The 22,516-nt window shown below is 41.7% G+C and overlaps 1 protein-coding gene across 1 annotated transcript in view; it reads right to left on the bottom strand.

Annotated features, from left to right (window-relative positions):
* The window catches only part of DCLRE1C (DNA cross-link repair 1C), a 147,721-nt gene that overhangs the window by 30,001 nt on the left and 95,204 nt on the right, over positions 1 to 22,516 (bottom strand). The window contains exon 11 of the mRNA XM_053716501.1: positions 6,946 to 7,000. Coding sequence (XP_053572476.1) covers positions 6,946 to 7,000 — 55 coding nt within the window. The remainder of the gene's footprint in view (positions 1 to 6,945; positions 7,001 to 22,516) is intronic.

Here is a 22,516-nt window from a genome sequence, read left to right on the forward strand (position 1 = left end):
ACCGAAACAAGACAAGAAAGGAGAAACCATAGGGTGCAGTGGTGACTGGAATTTGAATTAAAATTTAGATCTGCCTTAAAAGACAGGGCGGGCCGTGGACTGAATACACTACAAGAGAAATAAATTTATCAGGTAAGCATAAATAATGTTTTCTCTTGTTAAGTGTATTCAGTCCACGGGTCATCCATTACTTATGGGATACCAATACCAAAGCTAAAGTACACGGATGATGGGAGGGACAAGGCAGGAACTTTAAATGGAAGGAACCACTGCCTGTAGAACCTTTCTCCCAAAAACAGCCTCCGAAGAAGCAAAAGTGTCAAATTTGTAAAATTTTGAAAAAGTGTGAAGTGAAGACCAAGTTGCAGCCTTGCAAATCTGTTCAACAGAGGCCTCATTCTTAAAGGCCCAGGTGGAAGCCACAGCTCTAGTGGAATGAGCTGTAATTCTTTCAGGAGGCTGCTGTCCAGCAGTCTCATAGGCTCAACGTATTATGCTACGAAGCCAAAAGGAGAGAGAGTTAGCCGAAGCTTTTTGACCTCTCCTCTGTCCAGAGTAAACGACAAACAGGGAAGAAGTTTGACGAAAATCTTTAGTTGCCTGCAAATAGAACTTCAGAGCACGGACTACGTCCAGATTGTGCAAAAGTCGTTCCTTCTTTGAAGAAGGGTTAGGACACAATGATGGAACAACAATCTCTTGATTGATATTCCTGTTAGAAACTACCTTAGGTAAGAACCCAGGTTTAGTACGCAGAACTACCTTGTCTGAATGGAAAATCAGATAAGGAGAATCACAATGTAAGGCAGATAACTCAGAGACTCTTCGAGCCGAGGAAATAGCCATCAAAAACAGAACTTTCCAAGATAACAGCTTAATATCAATGGAACGAAGGGGTTCAAACGGAACACCTTGAAGAACTTTAAGAACTAAGTTTAAGCTCCACGGCGGAGCAACAGTCTTAAACACAGGCTTAATCCTAGCCAAAGCCTGACAAAAAGCCTGAACGTCTGGAACTTCTGCCAGACGTTTGTGTAGAAGAATAGACAGAGCAGAAATCTGTCCCTTTAACGAACTAGTAGATAAGCCCTTTTCTAAACCCTCTTGTAGAAAAGACAGTATCCTAGGAATCCTAACCTTACTCCATGAGTAACTCTTGGATTCGCACCAATATAAATATTTACGCCATATCTTATGGTAAATTTTTCTGGTAACAGGTTTCCGAGCCTGTATTAAGGTATCAATAACCGACTCTGAGAAGCCACGCTTTGATAGAATCAAGCGTTCAATCTCCATGCAGTCAGCCTCAGAGAAATTAGATTTGGATGGTTGAAAGGACCCTGAATTAGAAGGTCCTGCCTCAGAGGCAGAGACCATGGTGGACAGGATGACATGTCCACTAGGTCTGCATACCAGGTCCTGCGTGGCCACGCAGGCGCTATCAGAATCACCGATGCTCTCTCCTGTTTGATCTTGGCAATCAGTCGAGGAAGCATCGGAAATGGTGGAAACACATAAGCCATGTTGAAGACCCAAGGGGCTGTCAGAGCATCTATCAGCACCGCTCCCGGGTCCCTGGACCTGGATCCGTAACAAGGAAGCTTGGCGTTCTGGCGAGAAGCCATGAGATCCAGATCTGGTTTGCCCCAACGATGAATCAGTTGAGCGAAGACCTCCGGATGAAGTTCCCACTCCCCCGGAAGAAAAGTCTGGCGACTTAGAAAATCCGCCTCCCAGTTCTCCACGCCTGGGATGTAGATCGCTGACAGGTGGCAAGAGTGAGACTCTGCCCAGCGAATTATCTTTGAGACATCCAACATTGCTAGGGTACTCCTGGTTCCCCCTTGATGGTTGATGTAAGCCACAGTCGTGATGTTGTCCGACTGAAATCTGATGAACCTCAGTGTTGCTAACTGAGGCCAAGCTAGAAGAGCATTGAGTATTGCTCTCAACTCCAGAATATTTATTGGGAGGAGTTTCTCCTCCTGAGTCCATAATCCCTGAGCCTTCAGGGAGTTCCAGACTGCGCCCCAACCTAGAAGGCTGGCATCTGTTGTTACAATCGTCCAATCTGGCCTGCGAAAGGTCATACCCTTGGACAGATGGACCCGAGAAAGCCACCAGAGAAGAGAATCTCTGGTCTCTTGGTCCAGACTTAGCAGAGGGGACAAATCTGAATAATCCCCATTCCACTGACTTAGCATGCATAATTGCAGCGGTCTGAGATGCAGGCGCGCAAATGGCACTATGTCCATTGCCGCTACCATTAAGCCGATTACTTCCATGCACTGAGCCACTGTGTATCTACAGAATCTATAAGAGTCCCTAGAAAGGAGACTCTTGTGAGTGGTGATAGAGAACTCTTTTCCACGTTCACCTTCCACCCATGCGACCTCACAAATGCCAGAACTATCTCTGTATGAGACTTGGCCATTTGAAAGCTTGACGCCTATATCAGGATGTCGTCTAGATACGGAGCCACCGCTATGCCTCGCGGTCTTAGAACCGCCAGAAGTGAGCCCAGAACCTTTGTAAAGATTCTCTGGGCCGTAGCCAACCCGAAGGGAAGAGCTACAAACTGGTAATGCCTGTCTAGAAAGGCAAATCTTAGGTACCGATAATGATCTTTGTGAATCGGTATATGAAGGTAGGCATCCTTTAAGTCTACCGTAGTCATGTATTGACCCTCTTGGATCATGGGTAGGATGGTTCGAATAGTTTCCATTTTGAATGATGGAACTCTTAGGAATTTGTTTAAGATTTTTAGGTCCAAGATTGGTCTGAAGGTTCCCTCTTTCTTGGGAACCACAAACAGATTTGAGTAAAACCCTTGCCCTTGTTCCGTCCGCGGAACTGGGTGGATCACCCCCATTACTAAGAGGTCTTGCACACAGCGTAGAAATGCCTCTTTCTTTATTTGGTTTGCTGATAACCTTGAAAGATGAAATCTCCCTTGTGGAGTAGATGCTTTGAAGTCCAGAAGATATCCCTGAGATATGATCTCCAACGCCCAGGGATCCTGGACATCTCTTGCCCAAGCCTGGGCGAAGAGAGATAGTCTGCCCCCCACTAGATCCGTTTCCGGATAGGGGGCCCTCTCTTCATGCTGTCTTAGGGGCAGAAGTAGGCTTTCTGGCCTGCTTGCCCTTGTTCCAGGGCTGGTTAGTTTTCCAGCCCTGTCTGTAACGAGCAACAGGTCCTTCCTGTTTTGGAGCGGAGGAAGTTGATGCTGCTCCTGCCTTGAAGTTACGAAAGGCACGAAAATTAGACTGTTTGGCCTTTGATTTGGCCCTGTCCTGAGGAAGAGTATGACCCTTACCCCAAGTAATGTCAGCAATAATTTCTTTCAAGCCGGGCCCAAATGAGGTCTGCCCTTTGAAAGGAATATTAAGCAATTTAGATTTAGAAGTCACGTCAGCTGACCAGGATTTAAGCCATAGCGCTCTGCGCGCCTGGATGGCGAATCCGGAGTTCTTAGCCGTTAGTTTGGTTAAATGTACAACGGCATCAGAAACAAATGCATTAGCTAGCTTAAGTGCTTTAAGCTTGGCCATAAACTCATCCAATGGAGCTGTGCGAATGGCCTCTTCCAGAGACTCAAACCAGAATGCCGCAGCAGCAGTGACAGGCGCAATGCATGCAAGGGGCTGTAAGATAAAACCTTGTTGAACAAACATTTTCTTAAGGTAACCTTCAAATTTTTTATCCATTGGATCCGAAAAAGCACAACTATCCTCCACCGGGATAGTGGTACGTTTATCTAAAGTAGAAACTGCTCCCTCCACCTTAGGGACCGTCTGCCATAAGTCTCGTGTGGTGGCGTCTATTGGGAACATTTTTCTAAATATCGGAGGTGGGGAAAAGGGCACACCGGGTCTATCCCACTCCTTGCTAATAATTTCTGTAAGCCTTTTAGGTATAGGAAAAACGTCAGTACACACCGGTACCGCAAAGTATCTATCCAACCTACATACTTTCTCTGGAATTGCAACCGTGTTACAATCATTCAGAGCTGCTAATACCTCCCCTAGCAATACGCAGAGGTTTTCAAGCTTAAATTTAAAATTAGAAATCTCTGAATCCGGTCTCCCTGGATCAGATCCGTCACCCACAGAATGAAGCTCTCCGTCCTCATGTTCTGCAAATTGTGACGCAGTATCAGACATGGCTCTCACATCATCAGCGCGCTCTGTCCTTAACCCAGAGCTATCGCGCTTGCCTCTTAATTCAGGCAATTTAGATAATACCTCTGTCATAACAGCAGCCATGTCTTGCAAAGTGATTTGTATGGGCCTCTCTGATGCACATGGCGCCACAATATCACGCGCCTCCTGAGCGGGAGGCGAAGGTACTGACACGTGAGGAGAGTTAGTCGGCATAACTTCCCCCTTGTTGTCTGGTGATAATTTCTTTACAGATATAGATTGACTTTTATTCAAAGTGACATCAATACATTTAGTACACATATTTCTGTGGGGCTCCACATTGGCCTTTAAACATAGTGAACAAACAGATTCATCTGTGTCAGACATGTTTAAACAGACTCGCAATGAGACTAGCAAGCTTGGAAAATCCTTTCAAATAAATTTACAAGCAATATAAAAAACGCTACTGCGCCTTTAAGAAGCACAAAAAAAGTCACAGTTGAAATAACAATGAACCAAATCAGTTATAGCAACCAAATTTTCACAGTAAATGTATTAAGTTAGCAAAGTATTGCACCCACTAGCAAATGGATGATTAACCCCTTAATACCCAAAAACGGATAATCAAATGAACAATTAACGTTTTTATCACAGTCAAACACACTGTCACAGGTCTGCTGTGACTGATTACCTCCCTCAAAATGACTTTTGAAGACCCCTGAGCTCTCTAGAGACGTCCTGGATCAAGGAGGAAGAAGCAGGAAGACTGAAACTGAATTTTTACTGCGCAAAAAAGCGCTAAAATAGGCTCCTCCCACTCCTATTACAACAGTGGGAAACCTCAGTTAACCATTTCTATTTAGAAATAAACAACAGCCATGTGGAAAATCATGCCCCAAAAGATTTATCACCAAAGTACCTCACAAAAAACGAATAACATGCCAGTAAACGATTTAAACATACACTTTAAAAGTTAGGTAGTGTTATTAATAAGCCTGCTACCAGTCGCTTCTACTGCAGTTAAGGCTTATACAATACTTCAGTATTAACAGTATTTTCTTAGTCAAGTTCCATTCCTTAGAAAATTACTTATTGTACATACATTCATCAGCCTGATACCAGTCGCTGCTGCATTTAAGGCTGTACTTACATTACATCGGTATCAGCAGTATTTTCTTAGTCAATTCCATTCCTTAGAAAAATAATTTACTGCACATACCTTGTTTGCAGGATTCCCCACATGCTATTCCCTTTCTGAAAGTTACCCCACTCCTCAGAATGTGCGAGAACAGCCAGTGGATCTTAGTTACTTCTGCTAAGATCATAGAAAACGCAGGCAGATTCTTCTTCTAATGCTGCCTGAGAACAAACAGCACACTCCGGTGCCATTTAAAATAACAAACTTTTGATTGAAGAAATAAACTAAGTATAAAAAACACCAAAGACCTCTCACAACGACCTATCTAGTTGAGTTGCAAGAGAATGACTGGATATGACATGTGAGGGGAGGAGCTATATAGCAGCTCTGCTTGGGTGATCCTCTTGCAACTTCCTGTTGGGAAGGAGATATAATCCCATAAGTAATGGATGACCCGTGGACTGAATACACTTAACAAGAGAAACTAACTTTTTCTTATAAATAAAAATCAGGTAATCGCTGCTGTTTATTTTATCTGTTCAGCTTACCCCAAAGTGTTGAAAAAAATGGTTGGAAGCAGAGTGTTAATAAGGTGCTTGATTCTGCTATGCATAGTTCCATATTGTAACGTACGTTACACTGGGGCACAGCAGTCACGTGACACGCACGGCATATTTCCCTTTAGTGTATGCTTATCACAGCTGCAGTACTTGCTCACGCTTATGCAGAGCTTGTGCTGCAGTTTATGTTGAGAATCTTTTAATTAAATACAATATTTTACAAACATCGTTTTCTATGTAAAAAAGTTTATTGCTCAGTCTTTACTTTTTAAGGTTCCTAATCTGTGTCAGTGCACGGCTCCAGGCAGGGTTAGAAATCTATTCAACAAACTCCGGTCCAGAGAGGGAGGGGGGGGAGAAAGGCTCCGTGGAAGAGCAGGCTGGCTGAAGAACTCATGCTGCATATACAGTACGTAGCATGAGTTATTCAGCCCGTTTTCTTCCACAGATTCTTTCTCCCCCTCCCTCTCTGGATCAGAGTTTGTTGAATAGATTTATAACCCTGCCTGGAGCCGTGCACTGACACAGATTAGGAACCTGAAAAAGTGTTGTAAAGACTGAGCAATAAACTTTTTTACATAGAAAACGATGTTTGTAAAATATTGTATTTAATTAAAAGATTCTCAACATAAACTGCAGCACAAGCTCTGCATAAGCGTGAGCAAGTGCTGCAGCTGTGCTTCCTTAGCATACATTATAGGTAAATATGCGCTGTGCATCACATGACTGGTGTGCTGTTACAAGATGGCGCCATACATAGCCACATCAAGCACTGGATCAGTATCCTATAAGAAAACACTTTTCTTGAAATATTTGGGGTAAACTGAACTTCCAGCATAAAGAACTGTGCTCAGTTTGTTATAATTATTCAGTAGAAGTTAGTTATAAGGATATTTAACAGTCAAGTGTTTAATGTCCCTTTAAAGAATCTCGCTAGACTAGAGAGCTTTAGAGAGTTGGGCCCTTAATCATACAAAATCAATCACATTCATTATATCCAAGTAAGTTGCAGCATATCTGGCTGGCAAGATCTCTTAATCAAATGTTTTAACAGTACTAAATTCCGGAGCATAAGAGAAGTACTGAGGGTTACGGTACATACCTCATTATAGGAGGAGTGGAATGAGAAGCACGCCCGATACGAACTCTCACCGGTTCTATAGGTGAAAACAAAACGGAAGATTACCACAAGATTATCATTGTAATGTACATTCATTATTTATTTTGTCTGCTTTTCTTGTAAGGATCCAAAGCCATAACACTGCAACAACGTACATAATTATTGCTTCATTTGTGTAGAAACTCAGTTATAGCTGTCCGTAAAGGGACAGTCTACCAGGGGTGGGCAACTATCGGCCTTCCAGATGTTATGGACTACATCTCCCATGATGCTTTGCCAGCATTATGGCTGAAAGAGCATTATGGGAGATGTAGTCCATAACATCTGGATGGCTGATAATTGCTCACCCCTACTCCAAAATTGTGATTGTTTACAAAGATAGATAATCCCTTTATTACCCAGTCCCCAGTTTTACATAAACAAAATTATATTAATACACTTTTTAACTCTGATTACCTTGTATCTAAGCCTCTGCAGACTGCCCCCTTATCTCAGGGCTGTTTACGACTTGCATTTTAGCCAATCAGTGCAATCAGCACAGTATTATCTATATGACAGACATTAACTAGCTCTGTCTTCTTTGAGAAAGCTTATAAAAAGTAAATTTATGCTTACCTGATAAATTAATTTCTTCTATGGTATGACGAGTCCACGGATTCATCCTTTACTTGTGGGATATTATCCTCCTGCTAACAGGAAGTGGCAAAGAGCACCACAGCAGAGCTGTCTATATAGCTCCACCCCCCAGTCATTCGACCGAAGGTACAGGAAGAAAAAGGAGAAACTACAAGGTGCAGAGGTGACTGAAGTTTAAAATAAAAAAATATAATCTGTCTTAAAATGACAGGGCGGGCCGTGGACTCGTCGTACCATAGAAGAAATTAATTTATCAGGTAAGCATAAATTTACTTTCTTTCATGTAATTAGCAAGAGTCCATGAGCTAGTGACGTATGGGATATACATTCCTACCAGGAGGGGCAAAGTTTCCCAAACCTCAAAATGCCTATAAATACACCCCTCACCACACCCACAATTCAGTTTTACAAACTTTGCCTCCGATGGAGGTGGTGAAGTAAGTTTGTGCTAGAGGGAATTATATGTCTGTAAGGACTATCTTGCCTTTTGTTCAGCAAGGGCATTATATGTCCACAATAGATTTACAGGATGCATATCTGCATATTCCGATTCATCCAGATCATTATCAGTTCCTGAGATTCTCTTTTCTGGACAAGCATTACCAGTTTGTGGCTCTGCCGTTTGGCCTAGCTACAGCCCCAAGAATTTTTACAAAGGTTCTCGGTGCCCTTCTGTCTGTAATCAGAGAACAGGGTATTGTGGTATTTCCTTATTTGGACGATATCTTGGTACTTGCTCAGTCTTTACATTTAGCAGAATCTCATACGAATCGACTTGTGTTGTTTCTTCAAGATCATGGTTGGAGGATCAATTTACCAAAAAGTTCTTTGATTCCTCAGACAAGGGTAACCTTTCTGGGTTTCCAGATGGATTCAGTGTCCATGACTCTGTCTTTAACAGACAAGAGACGTCTAAAATTGATTGCAGCTTGTCGAAACCTTCAGTCACAATCATTCCCTTCGGTAGCCTTATGCATGGAAATTCTAGGTCTTATGACTGCTGCATCGGACGCGATCCCCTTTGCTCGTTTTCACATGCGACCTCTTCAGCTCTGTATGCTGAAGCAATGGTGCAAGGATTACACGAAGATATCTCAATTAATATCTTTAAAACCGATTGTTCGACACTCTCTAACATGGTGGACAGATCACCATCGTTTAATTCAGGGGGCTTCTTTTGTGCTTCCGACCTGGACTGTAATTTCAACAGATGCAAGTCTCACAGGTTGGGGAGCTGTGTGGGGATCTCTGACGGCACAAGGAGTTTGGGAATCTCAGGAGGTGAGATTACCGATCAATATTTTGGAACTCCGTGCAATTTTCAGAGCTCTTCAGTTTTGGCCTCTTCTGAAGAGAGAATCGTTCATTTGTTTTCAGACAGACAATGTCACAACTGTGGCATACATCAATCATCAAGGAGGGACTCACAGTCCTCTGGCTATGAAAGAAGTATCTCGAATTTTGGTTTGGGCGGAATCCAGCTCCTGTCTAATCTCTGCGGTTCATATCCCAGGTATAGACAATTGGGAAGCGGATTATCTCAGTCGCCAAACGTTGCATCCGGGCGAATGGTCTCTTCACCCAGAGGTATTTCTTCAGATTGTTCAAATGTGGGAACTTCCAGAAATAGATCTGATGGCGTCCCATCTAAACAAGAAACTTCCCAGGTATCTGTCCAGATCCCGGGATCCTCAGGCGGAGGCAGTGGATGCATTATCACTTCCTTGGAAGTATCATCCTGCCTATATCTTTCCGCCTCTAGTTCTTCTTCCAAGAGTAATCTCCAAGATTCTGAAGGAATGCTCGTTTGTTCTGCTGGTAGCTCCGGCATGGCCTCACAGGTTTTGGTATGCGGATCTTGTCCGGATGGCCTCTTGCCAACCGTGGACTCTTCCGTTAAGACCAGACCTTCTGTCACAAGGTCCTTTTTTCCATCAGGATCTGAAATCCTTAAATTTAAAGGTATGGAGATTGAACGCTTGATTCTTGGTCAAAGAGGTTTCTCTGACTCTGTGATTAATACTATGTTACAGGCTCGTAAATCTGTATCTCGAGAGATATATTATAGAGTCTGGAAGACTTATATTTCTTGGTGTCTTTCTCATCATTTTTCTTGGCATTCTTTTAGAATACCGAGAATTTTACAGTTTCTTCAGGATGGTTTAGATAAGGGTTTGTCCACAAGTTCTTTGAAAGGACAAATCTCTGCTCTTTCTGTTCTTTTTCACAGAAAGATTGCTATTCTTCCTGATATTCATTGTTTTGTACAAGCTTTGGTTCGTATAAAACCTGTTATTAAGTCAATTTCTCCTCCTTGGAGTTTGAATTTGGTTCTGGGAGCTCTTCAAGCTCCTCCGTTTGAGCCTATGCATTCATTGGACATTAAATTACTTTCTTGGAAAGTTTTGTTCCTTTTGGCCATCTCTTCTGCCAGAAGAGTTTCTGAATTATCTGCTCTTTCTTGTGAGTCTCCTTTTCTGATTTTTCATCAGGATAAGGCGGTGTTGCGAACTTCTTTTGAATTTTTACCTAAAGTTGTGAATTCCAACAACATTAGTAGAGAAATTGTGGTTCCTTCATTATGTCCTAATCCTAAGAATTCTAAGGAGAAATCGTTGCATTCTTTGGATGTTGTTAGAGCTTTGAAATATTATGTTGAAGCTACGAAATCTTTCCGTAAGACTTCTAGTTTATTTGTTATCTTTTCCGGTTCTAGAAAAGGCCAGAAAGCTTCTGCCATTTCTTTGGCATCTTGGTTGAAATCTTTAATTCATCTTGCCTATGTTGAGTCGGGTAAAACTCCGCCTCAAAGAATTACAGCTCATTCTACTAGGTCAGTTTCTACTTCCTGGGCGTTTAGGAATAAAGCTTCGGTTGACCAGATTTGCAAAGCAGCAACTTGGTCCTCTTTGCATACTTTTACTAAATTCTACCATTTTGATGTATTTTCTTCTTCTGAAGCAGTTTTTGGTAGAAAAGTACTTCAGGCAGCGGTTTCAGTTTGAATCTTCTGCTTATGTTTTTCGTTAAACTTTATTTTTGGGTGTGGATTATTTTCAGCAGGAATTGGCTGTCTTTATTTTATCCCTCCCTCTCTAGTGACTCTTGTGTGGAAAGATCCACATCTTGGGTAGTCATTATCACATACGTCACTAGCTCATGGACTCTTGCTAATTACATGAAAGAAAACATAATTTATGTAAGAACTTACCTGATAAATTCATTTCTTTCATATTAGCAAGAGTCCATGAGGCCCGCCCTTTTTTTGTGGTGGTTATGATTTTTGTATAAAGCACAATTATTCCAATTCCTTATTTTATATGCTTTCGCACTTTTTTATCACCCCACTTCTTGGCTATTCGTTAAACTGAATTGTGGGTGTGGTGAGGGGTGTATTTATAGGCATTTTGAGGTTTGGGAAACTTTGCCCCTCCTGGTAGGAATGTATATTCCATACGTCACTAGCTCATGGACTCTTGCTAATATGAAAGAAATGAATTTATCAGGTAAGTTCTTACATAAATTATGTTTTTCTTCTATAAGGTACGACGAGTCCACGGATTCATCCTTTACTTGTGGGATACAATACCAAAGCTACAGGACACGGATGAACGGGAGGGACAAGACAGATGGTTAAACAGAAGGCACCACTGCTTGAAGAACTTTTCTCCCAAAAATAGCCTCCGAAGAAGCAAAAGTATCAAACTTGTAAAATTTGGAAAAGGTATGAAGCGAAGACCAAGTCACAGTCTTACAAATCGGTTCAACAGAAGCATCATCCGTCAGAAAAATTTTCATGTCCACCGAATCTATCAGAGTTCCCAGGAATGGAACTCTCGTGAGAGGGATAAGTGAACTCTTTTTTACGTTCACCTTCCACCCGTGAGATCTTAGAAAAGTCAACACGATGTCCGTGTGAGACTTGGCTAGTTGGAAAGTCGACGCCTGAATTAAGATATCGTCCAGATAAGGCGCCACAGCTATGCCCTTCAGCCTTAGGGACCCTAGCACCTTTGTGAAAATTCTGGGAGCTGTGGCCAACCCGAAGGGAAGAGCCACAAACTGGTAATGCTTGTCCAGAAAGGCGAACCTGAGGAACTGGTGATGATCTTTGTGGATAGGGATGTGTAGATACGCATCTTTTAAGTCCACTGTGGTCATATATTGACCCGCCTGGATCATAGGCAAAATAGTCCGAATGGTCTCCATCTTGAAGGATGGGACTCTGAGGAATTTGTTTAGAATCTTGAGATCCAAAATTGGTCTGAAGGTTCCCTCTTTTTTGGGAACTACAAACAGATTGGAGTAGAAACCCTGCCCCTGTTCTGTTTTCGGAACTGGGAAGATCACTCCCATGGTATATAGGTCTTCTACACAGCGTAAGAACGCCTCTCTTTTTGTCTGGTTTACAGATAATTGAGAAAGATGGAATCTCCCCCTTGGAGAAGAATCTTTGAAATCTAGAAGATACCCCTGGGTTACGATTTCTAAAGCCCAGGTGTCCTGAACGTCTCTTGCCCAAGCCTGAGCAAAGAGAGAAAGTCTGCCCCCTACTAGATCCGGTCCCGGATCGGGGGCTACCCCTTCATGCTGTCTTGGTGGCAGCAGCGGGCTTCTTGGCCTGTTTACCCTTGTTCCAAGTCTGGTTAGGTCGCCAGACTGACTTGGATTGAGCAAAATTTCCTTCTTGCTTTGCAGCAGGGGAAGAGGTAGAGGAACCACCTTTGAAGCTTCGAAAGGAACGAAAATTATTTTGTTTGGTCCTCATCTTATTTGTCTTATCCTGAGGAAGGGCATGGCCTTTCCCTCCAGTGATGTCTGAAATGATCTCTTTCAGTTCAGGCCCGAATAGGGTCTTACCCTTGAAAGGGATGGCTAAAAGCTTAGCTTTTGATGACACATCAGCAGACCAGGATTTAAGCCATAACGCTCTACGAGCTAAAATGGCAAAACCTGAATTCTTTGCCACTAATTTAGCCAGTTGAAAAGCGGCATCTGTAATGAAAGAATTAGCTAGCTTGAGAGCCCTAATTCTATCCAGAATATCATCTAATGGGGTCTCAACATGAAGAGCCTCGAACCAAAAGGACTCTGCAGTAGTTACAGGAACAATGCACGCTATAGGTTGGAGAAGCAAACCCTGATGAACAAATATTTTCTTTAGGAGACCCTCTAATTTTTTATCCATAGGATCTTTGAAAGCACAACTGTCCTCAATAGGTATAGTTGTATGCTTAGCCAGGGTAGAAATGGTTCCCTCCACCTTAGGGACCGTCTGCCACGAGTCCCGCATGGTGTCTGATATGGGAAACATTTTCTTAAAAGTAGGAGGGGGAGCAAACGGAATACCTGGTCTATCCCACTCCTTACTAACAATGTCCGAAATCCTCTTAGGGACCGGAAAAACATCAGTGTAGGCAGGAACCTCTAGAAATCTGTCCATTTTACACAATTTCTCTGGAACTACAATAGGGTCACAATCATCCAGAGTCTCTAAAACCTCCCTGAGCAATAAGCGGAGGTGTTCTAGTTTAAATTTAAAAGCCGTCATATCTGAGTCTGTCTGAGGGAACATCTTTCCTGAATCAGAAATCTCTCCCTCAGCCAGCAAATCCCTCACCCCCAACTCAGAACATTGTGAGGGTACATCGGATATGGCTAATAAAGCATCAGAAGGCTCAGCATTTGTTCTCACACCAGACCTACTGGGCTTCCCCTGCAACCCAGACAGCTTAGATAAAACCTCTGTGAGGGTAGTATTCATAACTGCGGCCATATCTTGCAGGGTGAAAGAATTAGACGCACTAGAAGTACTTGGCGTCGCTTGTGCGGGCGTTAATGGTTGTGACACTTGGGGAGAATTAGATGGCATAACCTGATTCCCTTCTGACTGAGAATCATCCTGCGACATACTTTTAGTAGCTAAAATATGTTCTTTGCAATTTATTGACCTTTCAGTGCATGAGGGACACATTCTAAGTGGAGGTTCCACAATGGCTTCTAAACATATTGAACATTGACTTTCCTCAATGTCAGACATGTTGAACAGGCTAGTAATGACTACAAACAAGCATGAAAACACTTTATTTAGTGAAAAAAATAACAATCTTAAAAAACGGTACTGCGCCTTTAAGAGAAAAAAAGCATACACGTTCTGCAAAACTGCTTTAAAATGCACCAAATTTTTAAAATTTTTGCAAGCAGACACAATATATGTAGTTAAGATTGCCCCACAAGGAAATTTAACATTTAACCCTTTAATGTGCAAACCGGATTGAAATTAGGCCTAAATCCGGAAAAAACACCCCCAGCACCTTGCCACAGCCCTGCTGTGGCCCTACCTGCCCTCAGGGGTAGTCAAGGTGGGGTTAAAGCTTCGATTTGGCCCAAAACATTCACCATGGCCCTCAGGAGTTAGAGCTTGCTGAGTGAAAATAACTGCGCATCTGAGGCGCGAAAATAGGCCCCGCCCATCTCACTCAATGTCTCTACAGCCTCAAAGAACCGCACCAGAGCTGTTTTAAACTAGCCATGTGGGTTCTGAGACCCAAAAATTAAGCCAAGTGTACCCTCAATAAAGTTGCCCAAAACGTTATTGCCCACAAAACGTTAACAGCACTCCCAGTTCATAAAACGTTTGCCCACAAACATTCACAACTCAGTGTCAACCATTTTTGTAATTAGCCCCTTATGCAAGCTTAGTAATGCCCTTCTCATTAGCTTTTAGGATTACTGCTTACCCTTACCCTCATGGGGATACTGTCAGCCTTTCTGAAATACCACAGTCTCTCCAGAAAAAATGGCTGAACATACCTCACTGCTATATAGCATGAAAACGTTCCTCTCACTGAAGTCTCTTGTACCCCTCAGCCTCTGTGGGAACAGCACTGGATCTTAAATACAAATGCTAAGATCCTCATCCTCCAGGCAGAAGTCTTCATCCATCTGCTGCCTGAGAGTAAATAGTACACACCGGTACCATTTAAAATAAAAAACTCTTGCTTGGAGAAATTAAAAACTAATATTTTATCACCTCTTTCACTTTACCCTTCCTAGTACTTAGAGTAGGCAAAGATAATGACTGGGGGTGGAGCTAAGGGAGGAGCTATATAGACAGCTCTGCTGTGGTGCTCTTTGCCACTTCCTGTTAGCAGGAGGATAATATCCCACAAGTAAAGGATGAATCCGTGGACTCGTCGTACCTTATAGAACAAATGTACTGAGATAAGGGCAGCCTGCAGGGGCTTAAAAACAGGCAGAGATTTAGCGATTTAGAAGTTATATAGTATATTAACATAACAATGTTGGTTGTGCAAAGCTGGAGAATAGGTAGTAAAGGTGTTACCTATCTTTTTAAACAATACAAATTTTGGAGTAGACTGTCCCTTTAACTTATCCACTTCTAAAGACTTATCAATAGGTGTGTCCCTGAGCTAAAAAAGCAAAGCAAATCTTGTTTACAAAATACTGTTTTTAAAATTTTGGAGTAGACTGTCCCTTTAACTTATTCACTGCAAAGGAGAGAATATTTTAAAGACTTTTCAATGGGTGTGTCCCTGAGCTACAAAACAATGCTAATCTTGCTTACAAAATACTGATTTTAAATGCTTTTAAAAAAATAACATTTTCAAAGAGGGTTCAATGAAGTATTACTACAACACATACAGTATATAAAAACTTTGCCTTTAATACAATGCACAAAGATAACTATTTTACTATGGTTAGAAATATCCAGTTAATCCTTACATTTAAAATTTAACTTTTTTTTTTTTTTACTTCTTTATGAAACAAAACAGAAAATCAAGTTTGGCGATTTTTATTATTTCTTATCTGACCAAAATATGGCCACTTGTTTGGTCTATGGGTCTTATCTGCCACAAAAATCTATCGCCTAGATTTAGAGTTCTGCAGCCAAAGGGGTGCGTTAGCTACGCATGCTTTTTTCCCCCCGCACCTTTTAAATACCGCTGGTATTTAGAGTTCACAGAATGGCCGGGTTTTCAGTGCGTTTGGCTCCAAAAAGGGAGCGTAGAGCATAATTTAACGCCACTGCAACTCTAGATACCAGCGGTGCTTACGGACGCGGCCAGCTTCAAAAACATGCTCATGCTCGTGCACGATTCCCCCATAGAAAACAATGGGGCCATTTGAGCTGCAAAAAAGCCGCGTTCAGCTCCTAAAGCAGCCCCATTGTTTTCTATGGGGAAACACTTCCTACGTCTGCACCTAACACCCTAACATGTACCCCGAGTCTAAACACCCCTAACCTTACACTTATTAACCCCTAATCTGCCGCCCCCGCTATTGCTGACACCTGCATATTTTTTTTAACCCCTAATCTGCCGCTCCGTAAACCGCCGCTACCTACATTATCCCTATCTACCCCTAATCTGCTGCCCCTAACACCGCCGACCCCTATATTATATTTATTAACCCCTAATCTGCCCCCCTCAACGTCGCCTCCACCTGCCTACACTTATTAACCCCTAATCTGCCGAGCGGACCGCACCGCTACTATAATAAAGTTATTAACCCCTAATCCGCCTCACTCCCGCCTCAATAACCCTATAATAAATAGTATTAACCCCTAATCTGCCCTCCCTAACATCGCCGACACCTAACTTCAATTATTAACCCCTAATCTGCCGACCGAATCTCGCCGCTACTGTAATAAATGGATTAAACCCTAAAGCTAAGTCTAACCCTAACCCTAACACCCCCCTAAATTAAATATAATTTAAATCTAACGAAATAAATTAACTCTTATTAAATAAATTATTCCTATTTAAAGCTAAATACTTACCTGTAAAATAAACCCTAATATAGCTACAATATAAATTATAATTATATTATAGCTATTTTAGGATTTATATTTATTTTACAGGTAACTTTGTATTTATTTTAACCAGGTACAATAGCTATTAAATAGTTGAGAACTATTTAATAGCTAAAATAGTTAAAATAATTACAAAATTACCTGTAAAATAAATCCTAACCTAAGTTACAATTAAACCTAACACTACACTATCAATAAATAAATTAAATACAATATCTACAAATAAATACAATTAAATAAACTAACTAAAGTACAAAAAATAAAAAAGAACTAAGTTACAAAAAATAAAAAAATATTTACAAACATTAGAAAAATATTACAATAATTTTAAACTAATTACACCTACTTTAAGCCCCCTAATAAAATAACAAAGCCCCCCAAAATAAAAAAATGCCCTACCCTATTCTAAATTACAAAAGTTCAAAGCTCTTTTACCTTACCAGCCCTTAAAAGGACCTTTTGTGGGGCATGGCCCAAAGAATTCAGCTCTTTTGCCTGTAAAAAAAAACATACAATACCCCCCCCCAACATTACAACCCACCACCCACATACCACTAATCTAACCCAAACCCCCCTTAAATAAACCTAACACTAAGCCCCTGAAGATCTTCCTACCTTATCTTCACCTCGCCGGGTATCACCACCGATCGGTCCTGGCTCCTAAATCTTCATCCAACCCAAGCGGGGGCTGGCGATCCATAATCCTGCAGCTGAAGAGGTCCAGAAGAGGCTCCAAAGTCTTCATCCTATCCGGGAAGAAGAGGCGATCCAGACCGGCAACCATCTTGATCCAAGCGGCATCTTCTATCTTCATCCGATGAGGAACGGCTCCATCGTGAAGACCTCCAGTGCGGATCAATCTTCTTCCTCTGACGTCCAACTGAAAAATGACGGTTCCTTTAAGGGACGTCATCCAAGATGGCGTCCCTCGAATTCCGATTGGCTGATAGGATTCTATCAGCCAATCGGAATTAAGGTAGGAAAATTCTGATTGGCTGATGGAATCAGACAATCAGAATCAAGTTCAATCTGATTGGCTGATCCGATCAGCCAATCAGATTGAGCTCGCATTCTATTGGCTGGTCGGAACAGCCAATAGAATGCGAGCTCAATCTGATTGGCTGATTGGATCAGCCAATCGGAATGAACTTGATTCTGATTGGCTGATTCCATCAGCCAATCAGAATTTTCCTACCTTAATTCCGATTGGCTGATAGAATCCTATCAGCCAATCGGAATTCGAGGGACGCCATCTTGGATGACGTCCCTTAAAGGAACCGTCATTCTTCAGTTGGACGTCGGAGGAAGAAGATTGATCCGCGCTGGAGGTCTTCACGATGGAGCCGTTCCTCATCGGATGAAGATAGTAGAGGCCGCTTGGATCAAGATGGTTGCCGGTCTGGATCGCCTCTTCTTCCCGGATAGGATGAAGACTTTGGAGCCTCTTCTGGACCTCTTCAGCCGCAGGATTATGGATCGCCAGCCCCCGCTTGGGTTGGATGATGATTTAGGAGCCAGGACCGATCGGTGGTGATACCCGGCGAGGTGAAGATAAGGTAGGAAGATCTTCAGGGGCTTAGTGTTAGGTTTATTTAAGGGGGGTTTGGGTTAGATTAGGGGTATGTGGGTGGTGGGTTGTAATGTTGGGGGGGGGGTATTGTATGTTTTTTTTTACAGGCAAAAGAGCTGAATTCTTTGGGGCATGCCCCACAAAAGGTCCTTTTAAGGGCTGGTAAGGTAAAAGAGCTTTGAGCTTTTGTAATTTAGAATAGGGTAGGGCATTTTTTTATTTTGGGGGTCTTTGTTATTTTATTAGGGGGCTTAGAGTAGGTGTAATTAGTTTAAAATTGTTGTAATATTTTTCTAATGTTTGTAAATATTATTTTATTTTTTGTAACTTAGTTCTTTTTTATTTTTTGTACTTTAGTTAGTTTATTTAATTGTATTTATTTGTAGATATTGTATTTAATTAATTTATTGATAGTGTAGTGTTAGGTTTAATTGTAGATAATTGTAGGTATTTTATTTAATTAATTTATTGCTAGTGTAGTGTTAGGTTTAATTGTAACTTAGGTTAGGATTTATTTTACAGGTAATTTTGTAATTATTTTAACTAGGTAGCTATTAAATAGTTCTTAACTATTTAATAGCTATTGTACCTGGTTAAAATAATTACAAAGTTGCCTGTAAAATAAATATTAATCCTAAAATAGCTAAGATATAATTATAATTTATATTGTAGCTATATTAGGATTTATTTTACAGGTAAGTATTTAGATTTAAATAGGAATAATTTATTTAATAAGACTTAATTTATTTCGTTAGATAAAAATTATATTTAACTTAGGGGGGTGTTAGTGTTAGGGTTAGAATTAGCTTAAGGGGTTAAACAATTTATTAGAGTAGCGGTGAGCTCCGATCGGCAGATTAGGGGTTAATACTTGAAGTTAGCTGTCGGCGATGTTAGGGAGGGCAGATTAGGGGTTAATACTATTTATTATAGGGTTATTGAGGCGGGAGTGAGGCGGATTAGGGGTTAATACATTTATTATACTAGCGGTGAGCTCCGGTCGGCAGATTAGGGGTTAATAATTGTAGGTAGGTGGCGGCGACGTTGTGGGGGCAGATTAGGGGTTAATAAATATAATATAGGGGTCGGCGGTGTTAGGGGCAGCAGATTAGGGGTACATAAGGATAACGTAGGTGGCGGCGCTTTGCGTTCGGCAGATTAGGGGTTAATTATTGTAGGTAGCTGGCGGCGACGTTGTGGGGGGCAGGTTAGGGGTTAATAAATATAATATAGGGGTCGGCGGTGTTAGGGGCAGCAGATTAGGGGTACATAAGTATAACGTAGGTGGCGGTCAGCAGATTAGGGCTTAAAAAAATGTAATCGAGTGGCGGCGATGTGGGGGGACCTCGGTTTAGGGGTACATAGGTAGTTTATGGGTGTTAGTGTACTTTAGAGCACAGTAGTTAAGAGCTTTATAAACCGGCGTTAGCCCAGAAAGCTCTTAACTACTGACTTTTTTCTGCGGCTGGAGTTTTGTCGTTAGATTTCTTACGCTCACTTCAGCCACGACTCGAAATACCAGCGTTAGAAAGATCCCATTGAAAAGATAGGATACGCAAATGACTTAAGGGGATCTGCGGTATGGAAAAGTCGCGTCTGGAAAGTGAGCGTTAGACCCTTTAATGACTGGCTCCAAATACCAGAGGGCGGTAAAAACCAGCGTTAGGAGCCTCTAACGCTGGTTTTCACGGCTACCGCCCAACTCTAAATCTAGGCCTATGTTTCTACATACAATACTTCTGGTCACCCTGTGAATGTTGTGATTCATGGTTGAAAGTTTAAAAAGTACAGCATAAAAGTCATAAAAATTAAAGGGACATTGAACATTCTTGCTTTTGTGTCTAAAAAATTTCAGTCCTACAAACCCTAGGAAGGCCAAAAAGCTAATTCTGTAACCTGGAAATACTGCAAATTGCCAAAGCCAGCGACTATGTTTTTTCAAAATACTACAAATCAATCTATTTGCAAAAATAAAAGTGATATAAATAAGGCTATCAAATGGGGGAAAACGGCAAGCTTTTTATTGTTTAACACGGTTATATTAATATAATTTTTACCTCTGTGTTTACCTTGTATCTAAGCCTCTGCAGACTGCCTCCTTATCTAAGCTCCTTTGACAGACTTATTTTAGCCAATCAGTGCTGACTCATAAATAACGGGAGTGAGCACAATGTTATCTATATTGCACACATGAACTAGCGCTGTCTAGCTGTGAAAAACTGTCAAAACGCACTGAGATAAGAGGCGGCTTTCAAGGGCTTAGAAATTAGCATATGAGCCTACCTAGGTTAAGCTTTCAACAAAGAATACCAAGAAAACAAAGCAAATTTGATGATAAAAGTAAATTCAAAAGTTGTTTAAATTTGCATGCTCTAGCTGAATCATGAAGGTTTTATTTTTGACTAGAGTGTCCCTTTAAGAACACAGTAAGGCAGTCAAAGGGACCTCAGTGCCCTGAAAATTTACAGTTGTATTTCCTATTGGCTAACCATTAAAGGTATCGCCTGTACATCACTTTTGTCATTTATTATTTGTTCTACTACACTGGCTAACACAGTACTACCTAGGTTACAGAATCTGATTCGGCTTTTCTAGGAAGCATCAGACAAACAAAATTTTTACACAAAAAACAGAATTTATGTTTACCTGATAAATTACTTTCTCCAACGGTGTGTCCGGTCCACGGCGTCATCCTTACTTGTGGGATATTCTCTTCCCCAACAGGAAATGGCAAAGAGCCCAGCAAAGCTGGTCACATGATCCCTCCTAGGCTCCGCCTTCCCCAGTCATTCGACCGACGTAAAGGAGGAATATTTGCATAGGAGAAATCATATGATACCGTGGTGACTGTAGTTAAAGAAAATAAATTATCAGACCTGATTAAAAAACCAGGGCGGGCCGTGGACCGGACACACCGTTGGAGAAAGTAATTTATCAGGTAAACATAAATTCTGTTTTCTCCAACATAGGTGTGTCCGGTCCACGGCGTCATCCTTACTTGTGGGAACCAATACCAAAGCTTTAGGACACGGATGATGGGAGGGAGCAAATCAGGTCACCTAGATGGAAGGCACCACGGCTTGCAAAACCTTTCTCCCAAAAATAGCCTCAGAAGAAGCAAAAGTATCAAATTTGTAAAATTTAGTAAAAGTGTGCAGTGAAGACCAAGTCGCTGCCTTACATATCTGATCAACAGAAGCCTCGTTCTTGAAGGCCCATGTGGAAGCCACGGCCCTAGTGGAATGAGCTGTGATTCTTTCAGGAGGCTGCCGTCCGGCAGTCTCGTAAGCCAATCTGATGATGCTTTTAAGCCAAAAAGAGAGAGAGGTAGAAGTTGCTTTTTGACCTCTCCTTTTACCAGAATAAACAACAAACAAGGAAGATGTTTGTCTGAAATCCTTTGTAGCATCTAAATAGAATTTTAGAGCACGAACTACATCCAAATTGTGCAACAAACGTTCCTTCTTTGAAACTGGATTCGGACACAAAGAAGGCACGACTATCTCCTGGTTAATGTTTTTGTTAGAAACAACTTTCGGAAGAAAACCAGGTTTAGTATGCAAAACCACCTTATCTGCATGGAACACCAGATAAGGAGGAGAACACTGCAGAGCAGATAACTCTGAAACTCTTCTAGCAGAAGAAATTGCAACCAAAAACAAAACTTTCCAAGATAATAACTTAATATCTACGGAATGTAAGGGTTCAAACGGAACCCCCTGAAGAACTGAAAGAACTAAATTGAGACTCCAAGGAGGAGTCAAAGGTTTGTAAACAGGCTTGATTCTAACCAGAGCCTGAACAAAAGCTTGAACATCTGGCACAGCCGCCAGCTTTTTGTGAAGTAAAACAGATAAAGCAGAAATCTGTCCCTTCAAAGAACTTGCAGATAATCCTTTCTCCAAACCTTCTTGAAGAAAGGATAGAATCTTAGGAATTTTTATCTTGTTCCATGGGAATCCTTTAGATTCACACCAACAGATATATTTTTTCCATATTTTATGGTAGATTTTTCTAGTTACAGGCTTTCTGGCCTGAACAAGAGTATCAATGACAGAATCTGAGAACCCTCGCTTTGATAAAATCAAGCGTTCAATCTCCAAGCAGTCAGTTGGAGTGAGGCCAGATTCGGATGTTCGAACGGACCTTGAACAAGAAGGTCCTGTCTCAAAGGTAGCTTCCATGGTGGAGCCGATGACATATTCACCAGGTCTGCATACCAAGTCCTGCGTGGCCACGCAGGAGCTATCAAGATCACCGATGCCCTCTCCTGATTGATCCTGGCTACCAGCCTGGGGATGAGAGGAAACGGTGGGAATACATAAGCTAGGTTGAAGGTCCAAGGTGCTACTAGTGCATCTACTAGAGTCGCCTTGGGATCCCTGGATCTGGACCCGTAGCAAGGAACCTTGAAGTTCTGACGAGAGGCCATCAGAACCATGTCTGGAATGCCCCACAATTGAGTAATTTGGGCAAAGATTTCCGGATGGAGTTCCCACTCCCCCGGATGA

This window comes from Bombina bombina, chromosome 6 (genome assembly GCF_027579735.1).
Source record: "Bombina bombina isolate aBomBom1 chromosome 6, aBomBom1.pri, whole genome shotgun sequence".
Taxonomy (NCBI): domain Eukaryota; kingdom Metazoa; phylum Chordata; class Amphibia; order Anura; family Bombinatoridae; genus Bombina; species Bombina bombina.